The following is a 21,434-nucleotide window of genomic DNA, read 5'->3' as shown; positions in this document are numbered from 1 at the left end:
AATATGTTGAAAGAAGGAAATATACCTCGTATAATTGGGAGTGGTTCTGTTGGATTTCTTGGCCATGCCTAGGAAAAGATTAAATACAGAAACAAGAATATTAATAACTATAAATGAGCCTTTCTTATAACTGAAAAGCAAAAGTTGGTTCGTCAAACTCCAAGCAGCACCTTAAGTCTTTGAAAACTTTTCATGGCTGTTTGTACAAAGTCTGTAGTCTGAGTGACAGACAGTGATGGTGATTTGACAGTTAACCCTTAAATTCTTGGGTTAATAAAGTCAGTTGTTAATTTAACTACATCTATTGTTTTAATTACTGTATCTTTTCTGCTCTGGCAGATACCAGATAACAGACGAGTCAGGCCAGTACACAGAGAAAAGCGCAGGTCTCTTAGATAGATTAGTCTTAGATTAGTTTTAATTAATGCATATATGAAAGTAAACTTAGTGGATGTGTCTGAAAAGCCAGACACTTACATTAAAGGTGCAGTCAGCAATTTTGGCTCAAAATATACAGTGTCACGTCCTCATATCAGATGCAGTAGACTAGAACACCTGAAATCTGGCAGCGAGAGTGGAAAATTTCTGAACTGGCAGCTGTACAAATTCATTTACATTTAAATTTACATTTAAATGTACAGCATTTAGCAGATGTGCTTATCCAGAGCGACTTACAGAGCTGCTCTGTGGCCTCTATCAAAAACACATCCTCAAGTTCACTACATCAGGAACTAAGAAAACCATCAAGCGGAAACACTGTTGGGGGTTAATACAGCACTAAAAACACACAAGACAAGGGTTTTTTTAAACAGAGTAACTAAGTGCTAATTCAAGTGCTTGGTGAAGAGGCAGGTCTGTAGTCTTTTTTATTTTTTTGAAGACAGCCAGTGACTCAGCAGTTCTAACTCAGCAGTTCTGGATGATGGATGTTGGTCATCAACGTCATTTTTTTCTCTCTCCTGTTTACAAATCCTGGAAGAGCCAAAGCTCAGAATTGCTCCTCTGAGGAGATATTTTATTGTCTCTGCTAAATATTACAAAAAATGTTACAACTTCAAATTTGGTGACCTCACTTTTAAATGTACAGGATTTTCACAAAAACATGAAACAACGGAAAGATTTCTTATAGTTTAGATGTATAAAGCATTATGCCTACCTGTGACATAACTCTCCAGTGATTTGGGCACAAGAGACTTGGCCACACTGAGGTTCTCTGCCGTGCATGTGCCATTCTCCAGCCCCAGACACATACCCATACGCTTCAGGATCTCAATGTCATCATGGATCTCGAACATGTTGTCAAAGTTAAAGAGGTATTCACATCTGCAACAAGGAATGTAGGGATCTATGTGAGACTACAGGCAGAAAAATGACTTTTGCTAGAATGTTCAACCATAAAGGGAACTGAAATGGATTTTGTTTCCTTGTGATTCTTGGTAAATATTTTAAGTTTGAAAGCACAAAGAGAGATCTGATTTATAATCCAGCCACAGATGGCATGGACAGATAGAGAGAGAGAGGGAGAGAGAAAAAAGAGAATGAGAGAGACAGAGAGAGAGAGAGTGTGTGCGAGAGAAGGAGACAGAGAGAAAAAAGAGTGAGAGAGATGTACTTGTCACTGGAGATGGAGCAGTCGATGACTGTGCGAACGTCTGTATTGAGAATGATAAAGGGCAGCTGAATGACGGAGCCGGGTGGAGGTCGGGATTTTGAAGCCGCTTCATTGGCCTGATTCCTCTTCACCAGGTTCTTAAAGGCTATCTGCTGCTCGAGGGAGGAGACAGAGTGGTCAGTACATTACGTAGCATGTCCAACACACACACACAGCCTTCACTGAAAGGTGTTTAGTGTGCCAGTGGCACTACAGTCAAACGTAGCATGCGAGGAGCTCCGTAAATGAAAATTCATAGAAACCCCTACAGATACACAACCACCTGATACATGCCATCAGCCAGGAGCTCCACTGCTTTCTCCTGCAGAAAATCGTGCTGATTCTAACACAGTAAACACTTCAGATTGGTCACTTTTCTGTAGAACTAAATATAACCTCAAGCTAAACGGGGTGTAACACATGTAGTGTGTGGAAGAAGGTTGCGCAGATGGGGGGAGGTTTAAATTTCAGTGTGGGAGGGAGAAGACACTTGTGCCTCTCCCCTGCTGAATCAATTAATACACTGAGAGTGTTGTTATGTGCAGAGTTGATTAGCACAGTGACATGATCTTTCCCGATTTCCTACATTCTGTCTCTCAGTTAGTTCCGTCCTTGCACTGGGATACTGCCTGGCTATGGATGATAATGATGTGCTAATAGAAATGTCATTCACGCCATCCACTGGATTCTATTCCAAGTCTTATCGTGCGGTTTTAAACCAATAAAATAATCACAGTACAATAATTATTTTATTGGTATAGCTTTAATACCTGAGAACTATTAAAAATGTCCTACAAACCTTTACTACCTTAATTAAGAAATAGCAGCATCTATGAATATGCAATCTGAAAATGCTCTCATATTTTCCTGCCATTCCAAACAGCTAGCCAGCTGGTTAACTGCTAGTAAACTAGCTCATATCTGTCACAAGTAGACAAGAGTTAGATTTCAGTATCCGAGTCCTGATTTGCATCACCCTGATCTCAGTGTCAAAATAAACCATAACAGATATGATTCTGTTCAACACAAGCGTTAGCTAAAATGGCTATGACCACCTTCATCATCATTGGTTTAATGGCTTTTAGCCTATTTTGTGACATCACAAACTGAGCTCATATATAATGAGCTGAAACAGTTATGTACAAATGTACTGAGAAAGTCTGAGGTTTAAATGAAAATACATAAATAGCACTGTGTTAACAAAGTTGACTAACAGAATCAGCATTCCAATATGAATTAGCCATTTAAATTAGTTTCTTCAGGGCAGGGCTACATGCTTACTGACCAAACCCACTGCAGAAACACACACACAGGCACATAAACTATAATACATAGTCCATGTTAGTACAAACCTGTAGTATTAGCTCCTCTAGCTGGCTTCGTTTCTGCTGGATTCTTTCCAGCCGCTTCTGCTTCTCCAACTGAAACACACACAAAAGACACATTCATAGAAAGAAACAGAAATTGAACATGTGAATGCCAGTGTTTTACTCTACTCCAGATGCTTGCTTTCCATATGTCATTGAAAATAAACGTCTATTCAGGCAGGTGAAAGCCAGTGTGTGCTTTATAGATAACTGGGCTTTACAGAACCCTGTGTTCTTACATAATAAAAAGCAGGCAGAGTGCCTCAAGCCCTCTTCTCCTTTCTGCTTTATTTCGCACTACAGCCTGCCACAAAGCCTTCCTGTCTCTCACTGCCATCACATCAGATGTGACACTATCAGATGCTTTCAAATGGCTCTTTAAAAACACCCACAACATACAATTTACTTGTGTACATTGCGTAACCAAAACTGCCTCAGTTAGAAGCTTTTTGATTTATGGTTTTATCAGGGTACTAGAGTATACATATATTTATTTTACATAAACGCAGTAATTACTGTCTGTTGTAAGAAAATTTATACAGATTTGAATCGAATAAACGATCGTTTCTCATTCACAGGAACTAGTATGGCAGACGCTCCATTTAATGTAAGCCTAATACTAAACAAATAAAAAATGCACTATTAATTATCAAAGAAAAATGTCTGATCATTGATATGGTGAAGTGTTCTGTAAGGAGATGTTTGTTTAACATTTATGGAAGGAGTCTCCAGTGTTAGCATTTTCTAACAGTCACAAAGTCTCTCTCTCCCCTCCCCACAACAGCACAGTCACTGTGAACACACTCAGAACACTACGCGCTCTATCCGGCTATGCCCATGTTATTATATGAAATGAGGACAAAGAGAGAAACTGTGCCATGACTGTCAGCCACAACTAGCAAAACCCACAGCTGGAATATGAAACAGCACTGTGTAGCATTTTTACGTCACACCATCAGGAAGTGGTTCTGTGTTTGCTATGTCGAGCTTTAACTGATGTTTCTAGTGACAAACTTCTCTCCCTCAAACCCACCTCCAGGTTGCGACATTCCTGTGCCGAGTTAGTGGGAAGGCCAATCCAGCGAATCTCCTTCTTCTCTTTGGAGATTATGTTCATGGCCATCAACACATTCAGTGCATCGTACACACGCCTGCGGATGTTTTTCTGATCGTACGCCTGCTGCTTGGAGAAAAAAAAAAACACACGCACACACACATACACAGATTACACACATCATCATAGCATTTTCTGAAAATGCCTCCTCTACAGCCTCCTATTTTCACTCGTTCTCTGTAAAAGCTGCAGCCCCTCACACCCCCTCTGAGACCTGAGCTGCTTCCGGCACCTGCAGGTAAATCTTTTTTAATTACACTTTTAACATTCCAGAAGGAGTAAAGGGATTAAATTCCAGCCCATTCAACATCAGGTGTCCTGTCAGAACTAATAGCGGAAAGTATTTACATTATATTAAAAAAAAAGAAAAAGAAAAAAAAAAAAAACAAAAAACCCAGACTACTCTATAAGCTGTTTTCTGTTTTTATTATGACTGGGAATACACTCATGCAGTGGTTCTCAAAATGGGGTCCAGGGGCCCCCAGGGGCCCATAAAGTGTAGCCAGGGGGTCTGTGTTTCTTTTCTTTTTTTTTTTTTTTGTATATATATATATATATATATATATATATATATATATATATATATATACATATACATATATATATATACATATACATATACACACACACACACACACACACACACACACACACACACACACACACACATACATACATACATATATATATATATATATATATATATATATATATATACATATATATACATACACACACATACATATATTTATCACCGTAACATATATTTATCACCGTTCACGGTAACATGAATTTAATTGGGTTTAATATAAACCTATACAACTGCAAAACAAGTAGGCCTATAAATAACATCAGTTTAGAACTAACGTGTTCTGTTGGCAGAAAATTCAGAAATAAATAGCTCTGTGGCTCCATTAAACATTTATATTGTTACATAAGTTTATATTGTATACATTTAAATAATGAGCTTAATTTTTGAATAATTGGATTATGTTCATAAATCTGTCCTGAATTTATTTTATAGTTAAACGGATCCCTGGGTGCAGTTTGAGAAGCCCTGCACTAATGAATCTGCCCACAGTGGCATGCTAACATTTGTTCAAAATCAGCCAAATTAGCTGTGCTAGTTATTTATCTAGCAAAATATGTTATTTGTTATTGAGATACGTATATAACATCCAAAGCCAGTAAAACTACTAGCCTAATAATGCGCTAATATATATCCGGAGATGAAACATGAAGCAAATCAACGCTAAGGCTAGTGTTTATATGCTACAACCAACTCAAGGTCAAGGCAATCAACTGTTTAGCTAGCAACTGTTATCTAGTCCAGCGTAGTAGAATATAATCCATCTCAGTTTGATACGCTCAATATATTGTTTTATTTTTAAATAAACAGGACATTATGCAATTCAATTAATCTCTGCTCACTTCATTTACAGTATCACACACACTTCCAACCTCCAGATGTCTTGTGAGAAAGGCAAATGCCTATGTGCCAGTCTCACATTCATCCCTGCCAAATACTAATCAGGAATATTTGTATGTGGGAAAAGCTTAATTGATCTGAGACGCCACTAAGAGTGACATGAGGAGCTCATGGAACAAGCCGGGCATTGCTCTGAACCCGCGCCTGTCCATACCTCTGCATGAACGTGACTGGTGAGAGATCTACACTGCAGGTCTACACTGAGTGCAACTGTTCTCACATCATGTATAGCTTAAATACTGTGGACCTTTTGAATTTCCATGGTCCGGGGTGGAGAGGCCACAAGGCGTAACAAAGAACGGTCTGTCGAATAGAGTTTGCACTGTTGGCTCGGTATCACTGAGGTGGGTGTGTGTGTGAAAAAGCAAGCTTCCTGTGTAGAATAGCTTTTGTTTGCAGTATCTTCAGAAACAAGGTGCTCAAGAAGAAGAGTTTCGATCTAGTTATAATTTAATAGAAATACTTTACACAGCATTCTCTACTAAAGGTGAAAAGTTTAACAGAAGTCTGTCTTTTGCACCAATGTGATTAAAACAACCAAGGTGGTGATCTTTTAACTCCATTTGTTATGATTGTGTGTGGGTTAATTTTCATTCCGAGTATACAGAGATTTAATGGCATCTATGTGGCTCTGAAAACTGGCAGGCTGTTTTATCTGTATATAGTGAACAAACACCCTGCGTTTATAATTGACCTTGAATGCTTTTGAGGCTTTTTGGTGCCTGTAACAAGCAGCAGATAAACCAGAGGAAGAAAACCAGTCTATTTGTCTACATGAAAAATGGACTGCAGTGCATGCTCAAAATGTTCAGACCCAATTTCACATCTGTGCTTCCCAAGTTGGAAATAAACAAGTACGTTACTGCTGGTTATGTTTTATTTATTTATGTACATATAGGGAAGTCATTTATTAACTTTTAATTTATTAGTAATTTATTAAACGTGTGCCTGAACTGCACACCCAAAAATGGATTTTAAAATGTTTTCTTGCTTTATGTTGATTTAAGACAGAAAATTATGCAGGATTAAGATCGTTATTAATTTTCTGCCCCGTCTCTGCATACGTGGTACTCACACAATCTGTAGATGCGAGGTTGCTGGCGTGGGTGAACTCTGCCACCAGCTCATCAGCCACTTCATTGTAGGTCGTAGTGCCTTTCATCTGCACCTTCTCACACACCTTCATGGAGAAGTGCCTGAGCCCCTTTCCTTTCTTATCAACTTTCTTCATCCTCTTACTGCAGACAGACACAGAACACGCACAGGAACAAAGTATTAAAGAAGCAGTTTGTAATTTTTAATAACCTTTTAAGGAAAAGGGGTGTAATTGCCATGCAATGGATCTGGCACATTTCTTCATTTTGGTCTTCAATGTTGTAAATGACAGTTTTTCTAAGGTGTCTTTGAGAGTGTGTCTTCGTGTGATTATTGCAGCTCTAGAAACACTCTGAATTTGGTGATGACTGAGCTGATCACTATAAACCCTGGCTACTTTCATGAATATTCACACACAGTGCCTCCTGAATACAAGCACCCATGTATTCCCCTTAAACACGCTCCATATGATGCGTGCTGTCAGCTGCATTTTTTTTGTTACACCCCACACCACTGCTCCTGACCCACAGCATTCTGCTACACATACTATCGCACATCCTGTAGCCAACGCCAGCAAATGGCAGAGAGGCACAGTGAGTGGGAGGAAGCTGAAAGAAATTGTGCTCACATGTGGATACTCATGGATTACATAATCACTTCAATAGGACCTGGCAGCGATGTGCAAAAAAAAGCCTTTCACCAAGTGTTGGAGGGGAAAATGAAACACTCTTCTACATCTGAGCAGGGTCTTCCCTTCCACTGCCATTGCATGACTGCTTTACTAAGACTTGGATCATGCTACAGGAGACATTTGGGGCTTCATTGGTCATCTGTATTGGAACAATTTTGTTCCAGAAGCCCAGTTTAGCCCCAATGCTCACTGTCATTAGGAGGTAACTAGATAGGATCACTGGATATGCAACCAGAACTGGACAAATCAGTTCATCAGCCACACACAGGACAAACAGATGACGTGTCCTGACTATCAGCTGTATTCATCATTGTCAGATAAAACTCTTTAATTTGGTCATATATTTTAAGTGGCAAACCACATCTTGATAGTGCAACTGTGGTTTGAGATTTATTCCTGAATCCTACATATTAATGCTCTCTGCTATCTAACTTATCATACATCTGAGTTAAAGTCTGTTAGCTAATCTAGTTAATACTGATATATAGGTAACAGAACAGTAACTTATTTTCCATGCCATCTTTCAATTCATAATCTATGGCTTCAGGAAAAAATACTTTGGTTGAAAGCCTCTGCAATATGTTGATATAGAATCAGTACTGAAATACTGTACATGCATTATGATATTGCAAAGTGTCAGTGGTAACTGTTACAAGAAATTGGATGTTAAAATGTAGTTTCACAACCAGCTGTTATACTATGTCATACTATGTCATACTACTCAACAATTTAATTCTGCATTCTCCATCACATATGTCGCCTCTGGAGCGATGAACTTCCAAATTGCTGTAGCAATTTCTTTAGATCGTATCGGTAAGAAACTGATGCCTCAATGCAGCAGAGAGTCTTTGCTGTGTGTGTCTGTTGCTTTGTGCTTTCGTCTAGTTTTACCAACTGACACCGAAGGGCGCAGATGCATGGACATGTTTGTGGTATTAGGGACAGTATTTTTATTTGGTGTATTTGGTACATTGTAATGTTTCTGTCCTCCATGACATTGGCCATTAGCGTTGTAGCTTACCAGGAAGCCAAACTGCTCCCGTACAGGAAATCTTAAAGTTCTAGACGAATTTTCCAGTTCCTGCTTCCTGCTGGCTGCAGCCTTAGCTGTTTTCACAAGCTAATACACTAGTACGCTAGCTGCTCGCCTTAAAGCATGCTTAGGAGTAGTAATATAATATAAGCAGTACTTTAATATACAACAATTTTTTTTTTTTATCATGCAGTCTGTTGAATGTATTGATAGAAACACAGACGTACTGAATTGAGAGAAAAACCCTAATTCATATTACACAGGAACTAGCCCGGTTTTCCTTATTTAATAGTATAAACATGCGTTTGTAACGAACATAAATGCATGCGTGTTTTTATACATAAATACATAAATGCATTTATGTATAAAAGAGAGGATGTGTGTATTTGCAAGTCTGCTTGTGTGAATAAAAGTGAGAATGAATCCATTAATATTCATCCACTTTCTCCCTGAATTTCTCTCATTTAGAGGAAGTGTATAAATAAAACGCAGCGTTTGAGTGAGCGCTGCAGTGAGTGGTGAATTATATAACTACTGTTGAGCATGCACGGTGTAGCAGTGGGGGTTGGGGTCCTTCACACAGGCAGCTCAGAGTCCCAATTGTCAGCACAGATTAGTTCCAGACGCCAGCCTCACAATATCGGCTGTAATGAGAAGATGTACATGGATGGCATGTAGTAGTGCAAGGGGAGGGCATTTAAAGAGTGATGAGAGAGACACGAGTTCTCCTCGCGCACACACACGTGTGAAAGTGTGTGAGAATGTATGCTACTCTGCAAAACACACATATTTCTCCGTAGCAACAGTAGCGAGGCTCTCTCTCCTCCTGTGACGAACTGAAGAAGTGCCGTCTCAGAGAAGGGGGAGGGGATGAGAGATGGAAAGGAGGGAGAGGCAACTGACCTTTTACAAGAAGACATGCATCTACACATCTGCCCGTATACAGCTAATGGGTGGAGACAAGGGAGAGAGAGGTGAAGCAGGGTGTGTGTGTGTTTGAATGCGACATATTTGACACCTCTCATATTTGACATTGCAGTGCATAGCTGTGTGTGTGTGTGCGTGTGTGTGTGTGTGTGTGTGTGTGTGTGTGCGCGCATGAGGCAGTGCATCCTGCAACTTCAGCAACAGTTTCTCTGGGTGACTGTGTGTGCAGTAAAGCTACACAAACAGAGTGTGTGCATGTGCGATTGTGAACACACACAGACTCTGCTCACTTTTACCATGCACTGAATAATTTAGTGAATGTTCAGATCGGCCAGCATTAGAGCTGTCAGAATGAATTTCACAGTCCCAATACTATTCAACATTTACATATTCAAAAGGAAAAATGCAGAGTCTCAGCGAAACACACATTTGCTAGACATTTTGGACAAAGGAAAATGCATGTATGCTTGTGTAGCAGAGAGAAAATGCCATTAGGAAGCCATCTGGGATGTTGCTGTGTTCTTCCGATACATTAATTATACAGAGATATATTAACTCTGTTAATATATTAATTTTATATATTAATTATACAAAGGGAGAGAGAACATTAATAGTTTTTTTTTTTAAATTTACGTTTAACGCGAATGCAGAGCCACTACACACAAAGCATGTCATGCTCCCACCACCAGCACCAACCTCTCCTGTCTCATTTATAAATCAATACACAACTCTGCAGCACCTCAGCAGGGTGAATGCTAATCAGGAAATGCAGCTATCCAACTGCACAGCTGGGAACCTTCCTTTAGATAAAACCCTACAATAATATAAAAGTGTTGCATCATCAGAGCTGATTTGTACCTGCTGTTATGCCACAAGCTATTTTCTCCATGGTGACAAATGTAACACTCTCCCATCTGAATCAGTATATGGAGAGAAAATCGCTATAGAACGTGGCAGGACGTACAGCGAGTCATAGCAAGTGTTGTGCTGTGGTTTGTAGTGTGTGGTGTGTAGTGTGTAGAGTGTATATGTGTGTAAAGACAGACTACAGTGAGAACACAGAACACACAAAAACAAATGGATTTGCAGCTGCACTCCTCAGCCACCCTGCTCAGCATCTACTAGGCAATCATCACATACACAATCAACGAAGCATCTGCTTTCTTCCATTTTGTACAATACAGGCCAGTACAGACTGATACGACTGTTTAGTTAGAGCAGAGCTTACATACCTTGATGAGGAGTCACTGGAGCACAGTCCATCCCTGCATCACACACATACACAGCTATTAAACACTGCAACAATCCATACAGCTACTTGAGAATTATCATTATAGACAATTTTATATAATGTTTGCTGTTTGCTGCACAAATGGCTGACTATCGTAAATAAAGTGCCACATTCTAAGTGTCACATATCGCAGAGTAATAATATTAATAACAACAACCTATTTACACAGAACATTTTCTATTTTACATCCATTTTGAATAAAACATTTAATATTAAACAAAACACATTAATGAATACAAGTGATCAGTAAAAATTCTATACAAATCAGGAAAACTATTTTTTTTATAAAACACAAGAATTTATGAAAAGGTCAGGCTTTGATAATACACACTGAAACTTCCTGATAATCATGCAAGTTCATGCAAGCTCCATTCTAACTGAAGCTTATTTAAGGAGACAGCAGTTTCTTTATGTACATGTTCCTATAGTCCAATATAAAGGCGACTGAAGCATGTAGTAGATGTCATGGAGGTTTAGCATACTTAGCATTGCTTCATAAATGATTATATGCAATGTCATCCTCATTATTGTATTAATATATTAAATATATGAGATGTGACTTATACAGGAATTGAATATTCAGTTAATCATTAAATGTGGAACAGTGATTAATAGTGGTAAATAATGACTAAAATAAGTAAATATACAGCCATATAGTATTCTTAACAAAAATAACATAAAAGCTTCGTAAATAAGGTTGTACAGGCAAAAAAGTACATGCCAGGCATGTGAAGTCATATATTCAAAGCCAAATATTTTAAATGGCCCCCAAAACATTTATGCACAGTACTCAGTAAGCCTTGCTGTGTCAAGAAGAGTATACACAGCATGTTTCTTTTAAATGTTTAATACGAGCCCCTGTAAAAAAACACTGGCCATTTGTGGAATGCGAGAGACGGCCCGCCTCCTCTCTCCATCCATATAAGAGACTTCATAACTGGGATTTCTCTGTGGCCGTGCTTACAGACTGCTCTCTTCAATTCAAACCATATGGTAAACTGCAGAAGTTTAAATTCAGAGACTAGGATGCTGATTGCAAAATGGCCACTGTGTTCTTATAGTCCCCTACTTTTTAGCTGCGGTGATTTTCAAGCAACCCAAGGTTGCCAATAGTTTTAGACCTTAGTGTTGTTTTACAGGAAGGATCTTAATTATATTAGATGAACTACCACTCACCTGTCAGAGTAATAGGAGTCTATAAAGTCATGCGTCCGTTTCTTGTTCCTATAAAAGAGAAATTGAGGCGCCATTTACGAAACTTTAAGAGATTCGAGATCAATAAGGAATCGAAACCTTCTTTTACGTTCAATGCATTGTGAACCAATCTCTTGTATTTCAGTGTAGAATCTATAAAATATGTAGTATACAGTACAGTATTATGTATAAAATATGTAGTATACAGTACAGTATTATGTATAAAATATGTAGCATACAGTACAGTATTATGTATAAAATATGTGGCATACAGTACGGTATTATGTATAAAATATGTAGTATACAGTACGGTATTATGTATAAAATATGTAGTATACAGTACGGTATTATGTACAAAATATGTAGTATACAGTATGGTATTATCTATAAAATATGTAGTATACAGTACGGTATTATGTATAAAATATGTAGTATACAGTACGGTATTATCTATAAAATATGTAGCATACAGTATGGTATTATCTATAAAATATGTAGTATACAGTACGGTATTATCTATAAAATATGTAGTATACAGTATGGTATTATCTATAAAATATGTAGTATACAGTACGGTATTATCTATAAAATATGTAGTATACAGTATGGTATTATCTATAAAATATGTAGTATACAGTATGGTATTATCTATAAAATATGTAGTATACAGTACGGTATTATCTATAAAATATGTAGCATACAGTATGGTATTATCTATAAAATATGTAGTATACAGTATGGTATTATCTATAAAATATGTAGTATACAGTACGGTATTATGTACAAAATATGTAGTATACAGTATGGTATTATCTATAAAATATGTAGTATACAGTATGGTATTATCTATAAAATATGTAGTATACAGTACGGTATTATCTATAAAATATGTAGCATACAGTATGGTATTATCTATAAAATATGTAGTATACAGTACGGTATTATCTATAAAATATGTAGTATACAGTATGGTATTACTATATAATATCATAGCAGTTGTAATGTTCCGATGTAATGCCCTAATGTTCTACTAACAGAAGGTCTGATCTCATGAGCCTTCATCTCTTTCACTTCCTTTAAGTATCTCACTCGCTACTGTAGCTTTTCATACATCTTGGAATTTATGAGCATGTCGAGTTGATGTGTTTATGTGGGGGAGGGAGCACACACACCCTGGGGTCCATTCGTTGCCCTCTGGAGGGCACGCTTGCGTAACCATGGCAGCAGGTGTAGTGTGTGGCGTGAAGGGGCTGCCGATGAGGATACTTCCTGGGTGAGTCACCCTCTGAGGAGTGCTTATAATCTGCGGAAAGTGAGAGAGACAGGGGCGGAGGAAAAGAGGATGAGAATATCCTGAGCCAAATATAGAAACCTGGGTCTTTCAATCTATATCCATTTATACCATAAAAGGCCATATTAGACATACACACAGAATAGGAATCATAAAAATGACTGAATTTACAGGCATGATTTTTCTTGAAAGGTATTTGATCAATGCACTTTTACATACCTGTTTTAAAAGATCAACATTGCCAAATGTTTTTGAATAAAAATAATAATTGAAATATGAATTTTTCACAAATGAACCAATGAAAGCGATTATTATGTTAAGCATTACTATTAACTCTTTGGAGTCTTAAGTCTCAACATTTTGCCATATATCTAGTTTTGCAGTATTTCACCTTAAATTTTTTTTTTTTACCTTAAGTGTTTGGTATCCTTTTAGGATTTATCATTTTAGGATTTATCATTTTTTTTAATGCAGAAATGAATGTCCTTATACATAAACATGCATTAAGATGTATACAGAATAGTTTTATAATCACATCCTGGCACTGAGTTGAAATCTAATCAAACCATAGGGCACCTACAGACAGATTCCCACTTCTAACACACATGCGCTCATCCTCTGCTCTCTTATCTCGAGTCTACAGTCATGGTTTTATGATCAATCCTCCAGGGACAGCAGCCTACCAAGGACACATTAAATGAAACGTCAGTCACCTTCATGCTGCATGTGTCCCTCTTGCCTTTCTCTCTCTCTCCTTCCTCTCCATTCCTTCTATCATCACCTCTCACTGTCCCTTCATCTCTTCGCCTTGCATACAGTACGGAGGGCCATGCTATTGGCAAGCGTGCTCTGTGTTGCGTGGGCTTGTAAATGGGAAGTCACGCGTGTCAACACTACCTCACTAACGAGCTCATTAATGGAGTGAAACACACAGAGATCTGTTCTCTACTAACCAAGCTTAAATGAGGATTCCTCTGCTCCTCTAACCTGTTTTTCAGAAATCTCCTTCCTGACCTCCTACATGATGTATTGTTCTATCCACCTGCTTATCCGGGCTCTTTCTCTTTTTACTCTTTAAGCACGCTCCTCCTCTCTCCGTCGCTCTCCCTCACTGTGTCCCCACTGACCTCTGCTGCCTGCTCCCTCTGTCCTCCTCTTCCACTCTGCATATATCCAAAATTCAGTGCCTCAACTCAACACTGCACACAAGCACACAGTTGGCCATACAACCAGCAGATCACGATGCGTCAATGCCACCTGCTGGCCACACAGTGTTCTGCAATCAATGATTATGATTAAAACCAAACAAGCAAGCAATTCCAGAATTATTGGCACCCCTATGGGGATTTATTTCAGCCCCAGCAACACTACCCACAAAGCACTATCCAACCACAATATTACACACAGGGTATCAGGTGCTTTTTATATGTCCTTGCATGCAGTCTTTTTAATAATTTTAATTATGTGCATCACTACAGGAATGATAAGTATTTGTTTGAATGGAAAATGTAGATTACTGTCTCTAAATTTTCTTTTATAAGGTTTAAAATTTTTTTTTACAAGATTTCAACTTTTTTTTCACCCCATTTCCTCATTTGCCAATTGCTAACCGCAAGCTCGCTCTCCCCTCGCTCTCTCCTCTTGGGAGGGTGAGAGCTAGAAACTGCCTCCACTGCATCTTTTTGAAGGACAGCACTAGCTACCCTCTTCTGCATGACTACCCTCTTCTGTGGCATCTTCGGGATTCAAACCTGCAATCTCCTGACAATAGCGCCAATGCTTGGCTGTTACACCACTTGGGAGCCCCTATACATTAAGTTTTGCTCAATCTCTTAAAGTGTGCTAATGATTCTGAGGGCTGTATATGTTACAGACCTAGAAAGCCAATGATGTAGCCATTCTATACAGAGCCATGTCTACCCATACCCATATCCTGTCTGAATAAACTGCAAACATTTGCCAAAAACATGGAAAATGAAAAGTCCACGTTTCCTGCAACCCTACTTTTTGCGAATCCAATTTGAATTTGTAAGTGTCTTAGAAACTACAGATTATACTGTAGACATTTGGACATTTGGTCTCTTCTTTAAGGTCTTAAACAAAAAACGCATGATATTAAGATTAATACAATGTTTTCTGCGGAAAGAAAACAACCTTATATCCTGTCACTGATCTTAAAGAAAATGAAGAAAATGTAGAATGATCAAGTCTGTGGGAGATGTTTACTTCTGTAGTATGTGTACAGTTTGTCAGCTATTATGGTCTCTAATATGTATCTTTTAATAAAATGTAACCGACAACAAATTGGTACTTGATCCTGAATGCTGCAGATGGGACAGGCCTCAACAGCCCATGACATGAGGTCAAAAACAGTGAGCCAATGAAAGGAACATATTTACATATTGTTATAGTGGCTACAACCTTGTATTAATGCTGATGTGGTGGGAAAAATTTGGTTGCTGCAGTACTAAGGACAAGCCTGTCAGCTGAAAGCATGTGCATGAACAAAACAGCTTTCCAGCCGATGACTCACCATCGGTGCGCCGACATTAGAGTTCACTGCTCCTAAAGTGATCTTGGTCAGAGGGCTATAGTTGGACGGTGCTACAAGAGAAATGTTACCTGCAAACAGAAAACAACAACAAAGAAGGTCACGTTCATGTCTATAATCAATATACACCACAGAATATACACCACAGTAGAATGCTATGATGAATATAAAAGCAGTACTACATTTACCCCATGACAATTCTGACATTTGGACAGTGATTTTTTAACACACATTAAACCAAAAAGACTCCATTAGTCTGAAAGCCTGGCTCAGTGACTGACAGCTTGGCCAGCACTCATAAAGGTTTTGAGGGAAACTGCAGTTAAACTGTATTAAACAATCAACAGAAACCACTTTTACAGATTACATTTTTTAAAAAATGTGTCCAAACATGCATCTAAAAGGGCATATCTGGCCAAGTCTGGCCAAGTGCTCATGTGTGGGAGGCTAAGGCACAATAACACTGAAAAGGCTCAGTGTGGCTCAATAGGATATACGCGCAATCAGTGGATGTGACGTGCCTAAAGTGCAAAAAGAGTTCATTTTCTCAGGGGCTCTGTGTCTGAATGGGAATGCAAATACCCTGAAGACTTGCATATGAATGCAAGGCGATGCAAATAGGCCTTGAAGCACACAAGAGAGAAAAAATACTGTACACGTTGGGCATACATCATCAGATACCATATACACCCACAGGCTACACAAAGAATGACAATAATGAATGAAAATTTTACTAGGGGTCAGATAGAGCTGGGAAATATGACAATAATATGGACATCATGATAAACTGACACAATACACTTCAGTATCTTTATAAAAATCTCTGATTGGAAGAAATTAAAATTTTGTAGTCAATCTTTAAAATTGTAAAATGTTTTGTGCTTCCTTTTTGGTGTTAAATAATACATTTATACACAGTTATAGTGTATGTAAATAAAATAATTCATTTATTTAGATAGAAATTATGTAAATAAAAGCATCAGTAAATTATGTGGCAGCTGCATAATGCATAAAATCATGAAGATACAAAAGACAGCCTGGTCTTTGTCCAATCTTCAGCTGTCCAGTTTCGATGAGCCTGTGTCCACTGTAGGCTCAGATACTTGCTCTTGGCTGACAGGACTGGGACTCGATGTGGACTTCTGCTGTTGTAGCTCATCCACCTCAAGGTATCTTGTGCATTCTGAGATGCTTTTCTGCTCACCACAGTTGTAAAGAGTGCTTATTTGAGTTACTGTAGCCTTCCTGTCAGTTCTAACCAGTCTGGCCATACTCTCTGACCTCTCTCACCAACAAGGCGTTTATTACCGCAGAACTGCTGCTCACTGGGTGTTTTTTATTATTTGCACCATTCTGTGTAATCTCTAGAAGCTATCGTGTGTGAAAATTACAGGAAGTCAACAGTTTCTGAAATACTCAAACTAGCCATTCATGGCCAATTCCATCTCTATTATGGCCAATTCCATCTCTATTAAGTCTCCCCTGTTGCTGATCCCTGCTTTCTCTGAAGCATATCATGTCATCACGGTTTTGACTCCCAAGGTAGCCGACTACGTGTGGAAAAGAGCACTAGCTGCTGTATAATGGCCTGGTTTTTAATTGATTGTGCCAAGTACTGCCTATAGGTGCATATGGCCAAATATTAAACAGTAGCACCTCAACTTACACCTACAGAAAACTGTTACTCTGAAATGGCCACCTTCTGCTGTCATGACTTTCTTCTATCCTCTTTGAACTAATATAAATCTTTAAAAATACCACATAATTATAAAATGCACACTGCCACTGCATGTCTTCCTATAGCTGCATTTATACAAAGCAGTGGTGACTCTGTGGTTACGGCTCTAGGCTACAAAGATCAGAAATGTTGGCAATGCCAAGCTGCCAGTGGACCATTGAGCAACACCTTTAACCATTGTCTGCTCAGCGAGGTTGCTTTGGATAAAAAAAAAAAACTAACAAAAAGTCAAATGAATGAATGTACATGTACCTAAAGCCATATTAATATCCCTGAATTGATCTCATGCACCTATTAGACAACATCCTTTTGGCTACAGTAAAGTGCATAAAGTGGGTGACTTGAGAGCGCAGCATCTCAGGATGTTTTAAAATGCAACTGCTAAGTAAAGAATAAAGACGACAGCATGGTGCGAGTCACTGTTATCATCAGGAGCATCGCAGCAACAGTTGGAATAGGAATGACATCAACATTTCAAACTACAGATCAAATACGCAAAAGCATTATTATGTGTTTATTCCTTAATGCTTTTCAAATGTATGACTGCAGATTTGACGTGTATTAGAATTGAATTTTTGGCAGATTGTTAATTCGTCATTCTGAAATGATTAAGGATATGAAGGAAGGAATAAAACATGAGGTGTGCTGATATAGGAAAATAATCATCCCCAAAGTTAACAGCACATCGTGTGGTATTTTATTCCTCTTATACCACAACACGTTGCTAACACCTTTTTAAATTCATCTTCTGACCAATTAGATTTGAGCGTTCAACGGCGCTGAGACTGAGTTGATCTTCACATGGATAAATTCATATTATATAGCTGAATCAAACACTTGTAGTGTATGATAAAGAAGAGAAAGCTGTGACGTGAGTGTTGGGGTTGTGAGCGCAGAGCCTGAGCATTAGAAACACACACAAACACACACACACACACACACACGGCGGCCGGGGTCTCAGCAGAGGAATGTATCAGAGCCTCGGCTCTATGGAGTAACAATGAGCAGAGCTTCATTAGAATACAGCTGAGCTTCGGCCCCAGCAGAGACACACGTGCACACGCGTACACACATGCGCTCACTCTCACACACACTCACACAAAGCCTAACTTACACATTTATACATTTAAATGATCTCTACTTTTAATCACTGATTTCTTAAAACGACAAAACAAGCAAAGAGGAAGCAGAAAACACAAACAACAACAACAACGAGTGTACGTCTACAAATAACTTCATACACAGCTTCCATAAGTTCCAAGACTAAACACAGAGTAACCTCGACAGTGTTGATCTGGATGCAATGATCTGCCTACACAAGACTCAATCTCAGTAAGTTACCTGCTTGTTTTTGAAGAGGAACGAGCAGTAGGTCCATACCCGTCACCTTTCGCTCTTTCTCTCTCAGACTGCTTGTCTTTCATAAGTCCACCACTCAAGATTCGTTCGCAGTCCTACACACACATACACACACGGGGCAGACCACTCCTCCCCTCCCCCGAACTTTTAGCTACAGAAGAACTACAGAGTAGAGGTGGGCCATGGGATAGAACGCTACTCACACATCATATTGAATGTGAGTTGATGAGACGTTATTCATTTTCAAACTATAAAATCCACACACTCAACTGAACACTGGGCTTTGCTCATATTTGCTGTGCTGCTTAAATGATCTATAGTTCAAAACTTACACTCACATTTCACTACAATACAAATATGTACAAATATAAACAGCTACATCGGCCAGTTGATTGGCCAGATGGTTGTTAAGCGGCCAGCTTAACAACCACAGACTTTGTTAACAGGTTACGCATACTTAATTAGGTGTGGCAAGAGAGGGAAAGCCCTCGTGACTCATTACTCAGGACTGGTGCTTTAAAGAATTCAGTATTAAACAAGTCTGCAGTCCATTTAATCTTTGGTTTAAACCAGTTCTGGATACTTTGATTATTTTGGAAGAGAGGCAGCAAAAAACAGAACACACTTTCAGTTTCCTCTCATCACACGCGTGTAGTAAACATGTGTAAAGCCCATTAGCCCGAGCAAGAGATAAAGAGAGGAATGGACAGAGGAGTAAAGGAAAAGGAGAACCATGGACACGTCTGCCCGGTTCCACCAGCACCTCCTCTCCACACATACATTCACTCTGTCTTTGTTACTACAGAGGAGGAACACCTCTCACACAGTCGCACATACACGTGCACACACTCGCACGCACACGTACAAGTACACGTACACGCACAAGTACACGTACACGCATGGCTCTCCATTCACAGGAACCTGCTGCTCAGCCTACTCAGACACACATACGCATACACACACACACACACACACACACACACACAGAGACACAGGCACACACAGAAACAAAGAGACACACAGGCACACACAGAGAGAGAGAAGCACACACACACACACAGACACAGGAACAGAGAGAGACACACAAACTGACACACAGACACACACACACAGTGATGTGTGCAGTTATTTGGATATTTGGATATCTAAACGTGTGTGTGATGTAGAAGCACAGAGGATACAGCAAAACAAGCAGCTGATATTGTTTCTTGTCTCACGTGAAGTGAAATTGTGACTTTAACTCTAAATACTCAGCTACACCTCTTATATCTGTCCCAGCACAGAAACGTGATTCTCCGTCACTGTCTCTAAACTCACTTCATGCCTAAACATGTGGATTTGCTTAGCTTACACTGTATTCTCAAACACTGAAGCATTAACACAACAGAACCACACACTAAAAAAAATGCACACACGTTATGGAAAATGTAAGGCTTTTATTGTGAGAGTCTGTATTCCATCTCAGACTATTCATCTTTTATTCGGTTTATTCTGGCTGTTTGATATATGACACCTTACACAGTGTTTGTGCTTTTTTGTGCAATTTTCTCGGGCTAAAGACAGACTTTTGGAATTCTTTCTAACAAAGTGCTAGCTTAATGTCCAGATCATATAAGAACAGTTAAATTGTATACTACAGTAAATACCAAACACAAAATAAAACAGGTCAATAATGTCAGGTTTTCTTTTGTTAGCGGGTTAATGAAGTAGTGTTAGATAGATACTCAGTGTATTTGATATTCGTGTCCATACTTCAAAATGTATGGTTTGGGTAGACAGCGCCACAGACCTATTCTGACAGAGGAAGAACTTATCATTCATAATAGTATTTTCTTGTTGTGATATTCAATAACTATTTCTTTATCTACACACACAAAGTGCAAATACACTTTATGTGTAGCACCATGGTCCTGGAGAAATGACATTTCTGTTCCAATGTATATAAGCGATATAGAGAAATGGCAGTAAAAACCCATTTGACTCGACTTGACATAAAGGCATCACATTAATACGAACCGTTTAGCTTAACTTTGATTTGATCTGCAAAGTAAATGGAGCGAAAACAGACCTCACTTTGCATGGATGTAATTTTACAGTAAATACATTTACAGCTCATTCAGTGTACACAAACATATTCTGTGAGGGTTAAGCATCAACAGGTTTTCCATCAATTCTGCCCATGGATTTAATATCATGTTTATTTACGCTGTGTATTACTGAGACATCTTTGAGGAACTCATGATATCTGAGATGAGCACTGCTACGTAGGCTACCCTGTAAATGTCACCTAGAACGGCTGGATGCTCCACTATCAAATATTACTCAATTATTAAATAACAGTGTCAGCTTGGATTTCATTCCTCAAAATGCTTTATCCCCACTTTGCAAAATATTCGACTCAAATTTTACTACACAATTCTCAAAAGGATCTGATGGAGTAAAAAAAAAAAAAAAAAAAAAAAAAAAAAACCACAGGAAAATCTGAGGCTGGGTCACATTAGAGGTAGATCTGAGTCAAAGTCATCTGCCCTGTAATGTAGCAAAGGAGGAATATTCTTACCTTTCGGTAGGTTCTGGTTACTCAAAAACGCCTTTATATCACCACACATAGATGCAGTGCCAACCTTAAAGAAGAAGACATTG

The 21,434-nt window shown here is 38.7% G+C and overlaps 1 protein-coding gene across 3 annotated transcripts in view; it reads right to left on the bottom strand.

Annotated features, from left to right (window-relative positions):
• Nucleotides 1–21,434, bottom strand: part of tfdp2 (transcription factor Dp-2) — a 42,178-nt gene that overhangs the window by 1,703 nt on the left and 19,041 nt on the right. For 2 of the 3 annotated variants that reach the window (XM_026934937.3, XM_026934938.3), the window contains exons 3-13: nt 21,352–21,415; nt 15,677–15,765; nt 13,025–13,155; nt 11,835–11,882; nt 10,600–10,632; nt 6,697–6,859; nt 4,052–4,198; nt 3,004–3,072; nt 1,613–1,764; nt 1,157–1,323; nt 26–68 (exon numbers count right to left, since the gene is read on the bottom strand). In XM_026934937.3, coding sequence (XP_026790738.3) covers nt 26–68; nt 1,157–1,323; nt 1,613–1,764; nt 3,004–3,072; nt 4,052–4,198; nt 6,697–6,859; nt 10,600–10,632; nt 11,835–11,882; nt 13,025–13,155; nt 15,677–15,765; nt 21,352–21,415 — 1,106 coding nt within the window. Of the gene's footprint in view, nt 1–25; nt 69–1,156; nt 1,324–1,612; nt 1,765–3,003; nt 3,073–4,051; nt 4,199–6,696; nt 6,860–10,599; nt 10,633–11,834; nt 11,883–13,024; nt 13,156–15,676; nt 15,766–18,773; nt 21,181–21,351; nt 21,416–21,434 lie in introns of those variants that run through there. The other variant, XM_034310821.2, reaches the window with a different exon arrangement.

This window comes from Pangasianodon hypophthalmus, chromosome 14, assembly GCF_027358585.1.
Source record: "Pangasianodon hypophthalmus isolate fPanHyp1 chromosome 14, fPanHyp1.pri, whole genome shotgun sequence".
Taxonomy (NCBI): Eukaryota; Metazoa; Chordata; class Actinopteri; order Siluriformes; family Pangasiidae; genus Pangasianodon; species Pangasianodon hypophthalmus.
Note: the sequence above shows the minus strand (reverse complement) of the source record. Positions and strands in the feature narration are given on the sequence as shown.